General features: G+C 34.0%; 1 protein-coding gene across 2 annotated transcripts in view; it reads left to right on the top strand.

Moving 5' to 3' along the window:
- The first annotated feature begins 1,160 nt into the window (after positions 1-1,160).
- LOC106462163 (sodium-dependent proline transporter-like) overlaps positions 1,161-12,062 on the top strand; it is an 81,838-nt gene continuing 70,936 nt past the window's right edge. For both annotated transcript variants that reach the window (XM_022389332.1, XM_013922062.2), the window contains exon 1: positions 1,161-1,923. In XM_022389332.1, the coding sequence (XP_022245040.1) occupies positions 1,903-1,923 (21 nt within the window). In that variant the 5' untranslated portion in view covers positions 1,161-1,902. The remainder of the gene's footprint in view (positions 1,924-12,062) is intronic.

Raw genomic sequence — 12,062 nt, 5'->3', positions numbered from 1 at the left:
CCCGGCATGGCCAGGTGGATAAGGCGCTCGAATCGCAATTTGAGGTTCGCGGGTTCGAATCCCCGTCCCACCAAACATGCTCGCCCTTTCAGCCGTGGTGGCATTATAATGTGACGGTCAATCCCACTATTCGTTGGTAAAAGAGTAGCCCAAGAGTTGGCGGTGGGTGGTGATGACTAGCTGCCTTCCCTCTAGTCTTACACTGCTAAATTAGGGACGGCTAGCGCAGATAGCCCTCGTGTAGCTTTGCGCGAAATTCAAAAACAAACAAACAGTTAACTGAACATAAAGAGAAACAAAAATTTTCTTTTATTTGCTTATTTATAGACGTATACGCTCTAGCTTATTTATCGTAATAAATGCTTGATCATGCACGAAAACTGGAGTGAAACTAACACCAATATTGTAAGTCAGTTGGAGTTTGATTACGATTCTCTGCTAGATCACATGTTTGCCAGGTTATACACAATTCAACATTTTTTGCGGTGTAAGTGATTTCTCTAATTATGCAATAAGAACGTAAGACCTCATTGTGAACTCTGTCTTAGATACAGCTAATTTTATGGCTTTATGTTATGTTTTATGACAGAATGACTTCATTGGGGACCTTCTCTTGAGTGCACCACCAGTGGTACATGACGTCCTGTCTTTACCCGTTTAAGCTTTGGCTCTCATGTGCCACCGGTGGTGCACACTATGATTTAAGCAATAATAATCAAATGATCATAATATTCAATATTTTTCTTTTACTTTTTTCAGCCTAATCTTGCCGTTTTTAGAATTTTTCACAATTTTATGGGCGTAAAAAAGGGACATCAGATAAAATAAACCCTACTGTGGATGATAATAGTTCTATTCTTGTTATATTACCGTCTTCATAACAGTTTTTTATTTATGAAAGAAGTTTCAATAAGTGTTTTTTACTTCAATTATTCACAATTAAAAATTTAATGCCAATCTCTAGATGTAATTTTAAAATAAATAGTTATTTAATCGTGTAAATTTGTTTTATTTCAATTGCCCTTTCAACATGGCATTCGTGCTCCATCAATGGTACATGATGGAAGGCGTGGCTTCATTATACCCGTCCCTACAATATAAATACTTTCATATAGGACTTTGAAGATATGAGGTACAGTTATACCTTATGGTTGCCGTGGACCACGGGTGGCTCTCAATGTCCAACAGAAAACATGCATATGTACCACCGGTGGCGTAAGATGTCGTGAACGTGTTAATATTTTTTTGGAAAAATAGCTCTCATTGAATTTATTTAATATTTATAGAATAAATGAAAATGAATCTATATATTTACGACATTCTTTAATAGAGGACGCTAGATCTGTGATAAAACATCTCTCAGTGATGTAAATAATGACGTCAAGATTTTGAGTTTTTATAAGATCTTCAGCCAATCAGGTAATGTAGTGAAAAGTCAGCACTCTTACTAGTGTTTGGAATTTGCCTCTTGATTGGATATGGGCGGAGTCTTTAAATATTTCATAGTAAATAGTAAGTTATATTATACATTGTCCAGAAACTTGAAAGACAGTGGCATCAATGTCTATTTAGGACGGTTGAAATTTTTAGCATTTGTGCTTCAAGAGATTGAACAATTTGGGATAACTCTTGGAGGAAACACGGGGACTTGGTCGACCTCTGAGTATTACTTTTTTCTGTGTGATAATGCTTATTTTGGGACCTCAGCTTACCTAAAAATAGTACCGTACTATACTTTAGTGTACACGTGGTTCTGGTGTACCTTTCTGGCTGTTTTCTCGTAACACAACCAACAAGAAACTTGTATATATAGAATGCTTATCGTCGTCGGTCCAGTACTTTTATTTTATAGACAGTAAATCATTTGTTCTAATCTAATACCTAGCGACTGTATAAAGAAACATGAAGACAGATAAAAACATGGTAAGTTGAAACTTCACGTTAGATTTTTGGTGACCTTTGATTTGTGAAAAGTAAATTATTTTCTGATTAATTTATGCATTTGTATGGATATATATAAAAGTTAACGTTTAATGAGCTGTTTTACTTTGATTTGTATGAAGCAGTGCTTTAGAAATTTCGAATTACCCTCATATAAATGACATTTCAGGCTTCAGATAGAGAAAATTAAATTAGTCTTTATAGGGCTGTCATCAGGTTGTCATTTAAGTGTACTGAAAAATTATATATATATACAAAGTTTTTAACATTATAATGGACGAAAGCTACTCGTCTTCCTTTTATACGTATAACTGCTGAAATAAAATACATTGCAGTATACTGAATTTGCTGATTTTTTATTTGTAATTAAGCACAAAGCTACACAATGGGCTATCTGTGCTGTGCCCACCACAGGTATCGAAACCCGGATTCTAGCGTTATAAGTTCGCAGACATACCGCTGTGCCACTGGGGGGGGGGTGGAATTTGCTTAATCACTGTGATCTAAAAACAACATTAAAGCTTTAATTTATTGGCACTTTGTGCCATATTAAACACATTTATATTTGACATTGTGTTGCATAGCAATAGATAGTCTAGGATCATTATTCAACAGTGTTTTATATGTTTTGATTCCTGTTGACGAGAGGAACTCATCACATAACTGAGAAGTCGAAAGATAGGTATACATATAAAGGAATAGATGCGATTTAATATTAAAAGGTTAAAATTCAAGGCATTTGAACGATGTTTAAAGACCTTTATTCTAAGGTCGTTGATCGGTCTTAGAATTAAGGTTTTTAATTATATCGTTTGAGTATTTTAAAGATATGATTAAAGTGTAGGAGTTATCTTCACTCACATATAGAAAGATGAATAAATTTAGGAAGCGTTCTTCCGCGCCTTACCAAACATATCTCTGGTAAACAAAAATATTGAACACCATCTTTACTTTCCGCCAAAGGGAAGCCAGCTTTACAGGTTGACAGTCAAAGTAGTGCAGAGAAGTCGCTGAGAGAGCTTCTTTTATATAAAATAATACTCGCACAGTTGGATCAATTGAAGGTAGCTTAGAAAGGCTTATATCAAGTGAGCAATTCCTGTGACTGGTGTATGGTTACTACTAGATCACTCAAATAACTTCAGCCCAAAGCCACGAAATTTGTTTCCTTTTTGTTAAAATAGATAGAGAGAAAAGTAAGGGACTGATGCAAAGCAAAAACGAAAACAGAATGTGTAGAGCAGGAGGAGTAAAACACCATCCCAACATCTCGGTTTGTGGAAAGCAAGAGAAGCAAAACATCACTTCCATTATCTCCGTTTGTGGAAAGCAGGAGAAGTAAAACAATTTAATTTGAGGAAATTAAAAGGAGTCAAACAGTAATTCCCCCAGTTTTGTATGTGGAGAAAAGGAGTAAAACAATACGCCTGCCAACCTCTTGTAAGGAAGGCAGAAAGTATAAAACTATGCTTTTACCAATTTCGTTATTTAAAAAAATCACAACACGTACACACATATAGAGAAATGATTAAACTTTAGGAGGTGTCTACTCATACACACACACACATATATATAGAAATATAGATATGATTAAACTTTAGGAGGTGTCTACTCATACACACACACACACATATATAGCAATATAGATATGATTAAACTTTAGGAGGTGTCTACTCATACACACACACTATATATAGCAATATAGATATGATTAAACTTTAGGAGGTGTCTACTCACACACACACACACACACACACACAATATATATATATATAGAAATATAGATATGATTCTAGTTTAGGAGGTGTCTACTCATACACACACACACACACTTGAACCGAGTATTGGTTATCAGTAAAAGTGAACATTGAGTTGGTGTGATCGTATTCAGTACTTTTTACCATGTAAAAGAAAATAATAGTTTTTTTTATATTTCCTGATCCCTAGTGTTTTTCTGTGTGAATGAATACGAACGTTATTTTAATCGTGAGCCCATTCTTTAACTCACCTAAAACTTTTTCACTGTGTTTCTCAAAATTTTGTACAGTTTCTGAAACAGTAAAAAAACTCAATTAATTTCTAGGTTATTGATATTGTGCTAGCACGACGGAAAGATACTAAGTAAATACAGCGTACTGTATAAACACTTATACGGAAAATAAAAATCCCCCACTTATCTCTCATAGTTAATAACCTGGTGAAATAGACACTTATGTTGCTCTAATCAACAACCATGCTTGCTCGTATTTTCAGCGTTTTCAAAAACTAAGTCTATTTAGCCAGAGCATTCTAAATCAAAACTGAAAAGGTGTAGGACGAACTGTGTGATAAGCGATAACCCTCGTATATGTAAATAGTAGCAATTAAAATCATTCATCATTATACGTCATTAATAATATGAGCTAATAACTGTTTACACACTCTCACTCACACACACACATATATATAGAAATATAGATATGATTAAAGTTTAGGAGGTGTCTACTCATACACATACACACACACACACACATATATAGAAATATAGATATGATTAAAGTTTAGGAGGTGTCTACTCATACATGCACACATATATATAGAAGGATAGATATGATTAAAGTTTAGGAGGTGTCTACTCATACACATACACACACACACACACATATATATATAGAAATATAGATATGCTTCTAGTTTAGGAAGTGTCTACTCATACACACACACACACACACACATATACAGTATATATATATATATAGAAATATAGATATGATTAAAGTTTAAGTGGTGTCTACTCATACACACACACACACACACATATATATCTATGATTAACGTTTAGGGAGTGCTCTTTCACGCCTTACAAACATATTTTGAGTAAACACAATATGCGGTAAACCTCATTATCAATGTGCAATAAAACTAACATTTCAAGGTTTGATCTTTCCGAGACGGGTTTCACTATCAGTATTTCAGACTGTAAATTAATGACAGACAGATTATAGTGTCCATAAATCTTTTCTGGTCAAATTAATATTATACATTTTTTCGTTAGTGAACCCATTGTGACTTATGCACATCTTATCAATCCGATATACAGAGTTGAAGTTTCTAACAAAAATCTGAACCGCGTCAACAAAGAATACAGAAATTTGTAATGTTATTCGCAATTACATCACCAATATCAACTAGACTTTACGATTACTAGCTACGCATTTTACATATGTTGAGTATTATGTTTATCAGTATAGTAGAGTAAGAATGAACGATTAAATACCCCTTAAACATTTAGCAGACTAGAAGGAAATAATAAACTCGATTCAAACTGAGTATTGGTATTATATTCCTTTCGTACTCCTCCAAAACAGACTGAGTAGAAAAAGTGTTAACTTAGCAATAGCTTTTATTCCTGAGAAGCTCTGTATGGTATCTATTTACATCATCTCCAAATCTAAAAAAACATTCTATAGCCTATACTCTTTAACTTCGTACACATACTGATGCCAAACTGCATCATTTAATGAATGATCAATCTTTGTATGGAAATAAAGGATAGAATGTAGCTATTTAGACTTGAAGATGATGACCATATGTATCAGCAACACAAAGTTGTGCAAACTGCATCATTTACTGAACAGAACTTTTTGAACTATGAACTCTTGGCTACAGAGAAAGCTTTATAATTTTTTATAATCATCGTTAGCAATGGATATGGTGAATACATTGTGGTTGAAATGCTATTATTATCACACACTTTTATAATTTTTGGAAATCCTTAAGTGTCTAGATAAAAAATACAATAGGCCTAACAATAATGTCTTGTGACAAGTACATTACTAATCATGCCTTGCCAACTTGTAAGAGGCATTTACACCACTATTTTGTAGGGAAGTACATCTAAACTCTTGTTGAAATTACGTAGTGTCAAAACAAAACTTTCTAAACCGATAATAAGTACTTGAAACCTGTTTACTGAATTTTCTGAAACCGATAGTTGATATTTCAAACATGTTATCGGACATTAAATACATTTTAAAGACAAATTATTGTAAATACATACAAAATATAAATTTCTTATATTTGGACTCAACATTTTTGATAGTGTTATTTACGTTATCTGGACCAGTCCTGCTCAATGTGTAACACAACTTACTGGTTAACAGATTTTCTTCACAGTACAGTACTGTTACTAAAATAAGTATTACTACTGTCTCCCAATAAAACTTTTAATAAGGAAGCTCTGAATAGCATTTAAAGTTCTTTATAGCACGTACGTGTGTGAACACAGCTGACAACAGCAAGTCAAACCAAAGAGCATATCAATTAAAAGTATATAGATAAGGCTTTTCTCCACTACTCCCTCAGTTATCCAATGAAGGGGGGGGAGGGGTAATACACGTAAAAAAACCATAGGACACCCATCTGTGATACTTTAGTACTTATGCCACATTGGTCTCCCTAGCTTGTCAGTAAGGGCATGAACATAGTTTCAAACATGGCACCTTCGGGATACCGAGGGAGCAAGGAACACAAAATCCGATGCCACCTTCGGGTTCAGCAACTATGAAACCTCTTGTTAGACCCATGTTATGTCTGGGTATCTTTCCTGAAGCGTCTGGTCTCCTTTAGTATCCCCTGGTAGAGGGCTACACCATGAAATAAAGTCACCACTAGGCCATCTGGAGTCCGCCTAACGAAATGGATCAAGCAAGCTCCAAAACTTTGAATGGTGTTATCGAACAAATAACGTGAAGTAATATAGGATTATTGTTTGTTGATCATAAATTTACCCAACGAGCTATATTTGCTATGCTCATTGCGGATGTCGAAACCTGATTTGTAGCGTTTTAAGCTACTTACCCTGAGCCACTTGGGAAAGGTTATAGGATTCTAAACAATAATATTCTAGGCTGTAATTGAATAAGAAAAACAAAACAAAAAATTCACTCACTGGTCACTAAATCACCCGCTGGTGATTGAAGATTACATAATTAAATTAACTTTGCTTACTTAAACTGTTCACTGTACAACATCTTATCTGGTATATATATATATTTATATATATGTGTGTGTGTGTGTGTATGATTTATAGTATTACACTGTTAATTGTTGCTACAATTTTGTTGGTGCAGTAACAAAAAGACTCCTCCACTACATATGTAACGAAGAAATGTAAAACAATCTAGTAGTTAAAAGAAGGTAGAATTAAAATAATAAATAATAAACACACAACCTTAAAATCGATACACAATTAAAAACATTAATTCAGGACAATCTATGGCATATAAAATGCAGACTCTACATGTTTCAACGTTTACCATGTTCATCATCAGGAGTGGTAAACGTTGAAACATGTAAAGTCCATATTTTATAGGCCATAGATTGTCCTGAATTAAAAATGTTTTAAATTGTGTATCAGTTTTAAGGTTGTGTATTTCTTATTCATTAAATTAACATTATACACAAGTGCCAAGAGAATGATAGTATAGAATTACTTCATTAGGGTATGTTTATATCAAATACATTTTAAACATTTAACTACATAAGATGAGACTATTTTTTAACAAATAGTTTATCAGTTCACATTAGAGAAGGTTAGCGCAGGTAGCCCTTGCTTAGCTTTGCACGAATATTCCAAACAAACAAAATATCTAAAAAATAGTCCCCCAGTGGCACAGCAGTATGTCTGCGGACTTACAAAGCTAGAATCCGGGTTTCGATACCCGTGGTCGGCAGAGCACAGATAGCCCATTGTGTTGCTTTGTGTTTAATTACAAACAAACAATCTAAAAAATACTAATACTAACTGGAGGGAAAGCAGTTAGTCAACAGCATCCACCGCCAACTCTTTGGCTACTTTAATCAAATACTAGAATTTGACCTACGACTCCAAAATGCGGAGCGCTATTGTGCAGCAAGAGGATATGAGCCGTTGACCATCGGATTCATAGTGCGGCACGTTAAACATTAATCTACGTGCGGCCCATTTTCAGAGATCAGTTGAATATAGTCAAGGTTATCCTAAAATATCATTTAAATCAAAGTTACATTAGTCTTCTCCAATTTAAAGTTTATCCAATCTTCTGAATGCATTTTTAACATGTTAATGATCTAAAAACGGGGATTAAGTAATCTTTTAGGCGTGTTTGCGGTTATTGAAAAACAAACAACCTTTTAAAATGCTTCTTTCATATGTTATGATTGTCGTGTTTTGAATGTTTTTATTAGTTCGAAACTCGCTTGCACGGGACAAATGACATCATAAGTTTTGTTTTAATATACCGTAGCTGGCCAATATTTAATTAAGGTTTACCATCATTCCAGAAGTTTTAACGTTGTTTGTAATAAAAGTGCTTAAATTATTTTTCTACTTTCCGAGAATGAGTGGATATTATAACCGCTGTTAACGGGCACAGATTCTTGAATTGAAAACTATCAAACATTCGTGACTTTAGCAGCAACTTAGAGGTTCAAAATCAATATGAACTGTCACTTAGAAGATAGAAGAACCCAGAAAATATATAGTTTAATGTGTAGTATAGTACGTAAAAATATAATGCTTCTCATAGTTTCTGCTGAGTGATCTCAGTGATATTACAAACAACTGCAAAAACTATCAACCAGTAATTCCTACCTCGATCCTACAATTCGTTTTTCAGCATGAAAGAGTATAGTCATATGTGTGTAAGCAAAATCCACGTCATTTATTATATCCGAAGAAAAACTAATGCATGTAAAAAGCGCTCATTTGAACAATTGCCATTACTGATCTCGTTAGACATATGATAACTGAAATAGCTCGAATCTGTAGTTCTAAAGGGATGATAAATACCTAAGATGAGCAAACGCGTTTCTCATTCGGTAGGATAAGTTCGTTTCTTATGGTAGCATGGTGTTAAACCACTCTCTGGTTATTCCAGATTCTCCTCTCTTGTTGGCTGATTTCCAACGCGTTCCTCAGAAGAATCTACCAACTTTGAAACGGCAGAGTAATTTATAAGTAGTACACGACGCTTGTCTCCTTTGTATTTTATTCTTTTTCAGAACACTTACAAAAATATCACGTCATTTTTCTAGGCTACGTTGTATAAGAAAGAATGACTCCAATATCTAAGTTTAAAACACATTATCACCTGTTAACCCGAAAAAGTGTGAAATGAAAAACTGTATAATATTCTTTTGGTGGAGACTTAAGTTGGGGTGTTCGTTGTTCAGAAGTAATTATAATCGGCTATAAACATTATGTCAAACGTTTTATTTTATATATTAAAACAAACCGAAACATTTTAGTACAGTTTTAATTACCCAAATCTAGGAATTTTCAATACTTTTGTATTTCAAGATTTTTTTCCAGAGCCAATGATAAGTAAACATTAAGGCCGTTAATATGCGATTGTGGATGATTCAAAACTATTAATATTGTCGAGAAAAAATAATATATATTCCGAGACAAGTAAAAGTGACTAGGTCCACTATTTGGTTTACCAAGCCATTAATCATTTTCATATGCTAACTAATTGGTATTTCATAGCCACTAATTTACTTTCTGAAAAACATAAGACTAGTCAGAGTTGTTAATTAATCTTTAAGGACTTTTGCTGGCAGTAAGCTTACTAAGTGATCATTTAGAAATATTTACTATGACTAAGGTTAATAACTGATGTTTTCCTAGATCAGTGGCAGCAAAGAAAGCTACTCCTTAACTTTTTAGGCCTATTAATGAATGTTCCAGCACGACTGATCGTGACTAGGGATATTACTAGATTTTCTAGGGGCGTGCATAGGATTTTGAGTTTGGCTGCTATTAAGGGGGGAGGATCAGTAAAGTCCAATTACTTAACCCTCCTGTATATGTATATATATATATATATGGTGTATTAAAATATTTAAAAAGTCAGTGAGTATCAGTTATAACAAGTGTAGATGCAAGACATTAATCAGATATTGACACTTACCTCTGTATTCATGGATTCACACCTATCACAGAACGCTAACACTTTGTTTGCCACTGCTGAAGCACGATTTGCTGTAGGTATCTTTCTGGATTTCCGGAATTCCCAAGATGATCCATATTCCCGTGTTTTACAATGTCTTTAAGAACAAGAAATATCCCTGTACAGAAAATTCTAAATCGCCAGTCTGAACACATCTTTATTATCTGGATGTATGAAAAGTTTGTTACATGCTGTAACCAAAGATAATCAATTTTCAGTGGTGTCACACTGAGTATAAAACAACAAACAATGTTACAACCTCAAAATATAGTTCGGATACATGCTATTCCACCGCATCATTATATTATTACTATTTTATTTGTATATTCAAAATTGTCTTAATATATGTATTCAACTGTTTGTAACGCTATGGTTAAACTGTTATTTCGAAGGAATTGTCTTATTTTTCTGAATTTTTATCGTGTTTTTTCTTTGTTTTTCTTGTCACCTACAGAAAAACTGTATAATAATCACATACAGTTTACTCTAAATTAGACCTTAAAGAAATGCAAATAAAGGGATCTGCCGAAAAAATAGCGCAGAATTTACGTGCGCGCACACACACACACATGTATGTATGTATGAATGTATATCATGTGTGGAGAGAGAGAAATTGAGATCCGTTCGTTCTTAACTTAGTAGGGGGTTACTAACTAAGAATTTGTTTACTCTCAGCCCCAGAGGTGTCACAATGAATTTTGTCATCAAAGTATTCTCAGAAAGTTTCTTTTCCCTTAGGTTTAGCTATCGTGCGTTAGCTTATGCAGTTAAGAAAACATTCGACCCTGACGAAACTTGAACTCGAGCCAGTTTCATTCTCTCAATTTCATAAGATGATTTATTTGAGAACATCACGGTAGAACTGTTAGATTTACTCATAACAAAACTCGTCGTCACCTATGTGTGATTCAGACACAAATGTGTAGTCAGTCGTAGCTTTAGAGTTAAGATCCAGGTTGGCGCTAAATAAATTGTTTAAAAGTATGAATCTTCAAAGAATAACTGACATTCGCAACTGTAGCCTGAAAAATGGCAATTGATTTATAAAACAGTTTCAGATTTGAAAAAAGAGATCATTTTTATGCCATCAATTTAGAAATTGAAGATTTTGTTGTTACGCAAAGTTGCAGCATGGGCTATGTGCACTAGGCCCACCGCAGGAATCGAACCCTAAATTTTAGCATTATAAACCCTCATGCTTACCTCGCTGAGCCACTGGGTGTGAGCAGATGTTGAAGCAATTGCTTAGTTCAACTTATCGCTTTATTACTAAAATATTTAAGTTGAAGACAAATAAAAAAATGTTTAACAAGCAGATCTGAAATTTATGTTACGGAATATCTTTCGAAGTACTCTTTGTTTCAACATTCAGGCAATTGGGTAACAACAGGTGGCACTCATAACTGCATTCAGCAGTTTGTAGCGTTAAGGTTAAACTATTATGATTAAGTGAAACGACTTGATACTTGATTAATACTTTAGGAGTTCGACATCATATCTGTTGAAGTAAAACGGTCTTGGTGTATGCTTACGGAGTTTGATGTTTTGTATGACTTTTAAAACACCTTGTTCTTTCTTCATTTACATTTATTGATTTGTATTTCTTTTTCACTCAAGACACTAACCTAATATCTCATCTGTGACTGTTTTTAAGCTAAATTATTGGATAATTCTGCAAGTCCTAATTTGGCTACTTGTCTACTTTTACCAGTCCAAGTTGGCTTCAGGACTGATTTTGTAAGTTGTATCACAAGTACATAACTGACGTTGATAGTTTTTTTTGTTTTTTTGCCTCTAGATCTGATTTGCCATTCTTAATTTTGCTACGCGGATGATTTTGTCAACAACTGATGTTGGTACGGAATGCATGGATGAGTCTCGTATCAAGACTAATTGAACCAATTTTATCTGGCTATAGAATTTTGTCAACTCATTTATTGAAACAAGACTAAGCTTTACGGTTAGAGGACTGATTTTGTCGTTTTCGTTACACCTACACGACTAGTTTTGCCAATATAAGTCCGAGTAAAGTCCGACTCATTATACCTACAAGACTAATTTTCCAATATAAGTCCGAGTAAAGTCAGACTCATTATACCTACAAGACTAATTTTCCAATATAAGTCCGAGTAAAGTCAGACTCATTAT

The sequence above is a fragment of the Limulus polyphemus genome, unplaced genomic scaffold (genome assembly GCF_000517525.1).
Source record: "Limulus polyphemus unplaced genomic scaffold, Limulus_polyphemus-2.1.2 Scaffold1107, whole genome shotgun sequence".
Lineage (NCBI taxonomy): Eukaryota > Metazoa > Arthropoda > Merostomata > Xiphosura > Limulidae > Limulus > Limulus polyphemus.
Note: the sequence above shows the minus strand (reverse complement) of the source record. Positions and strands in the feature narration are given on the sequence as shown.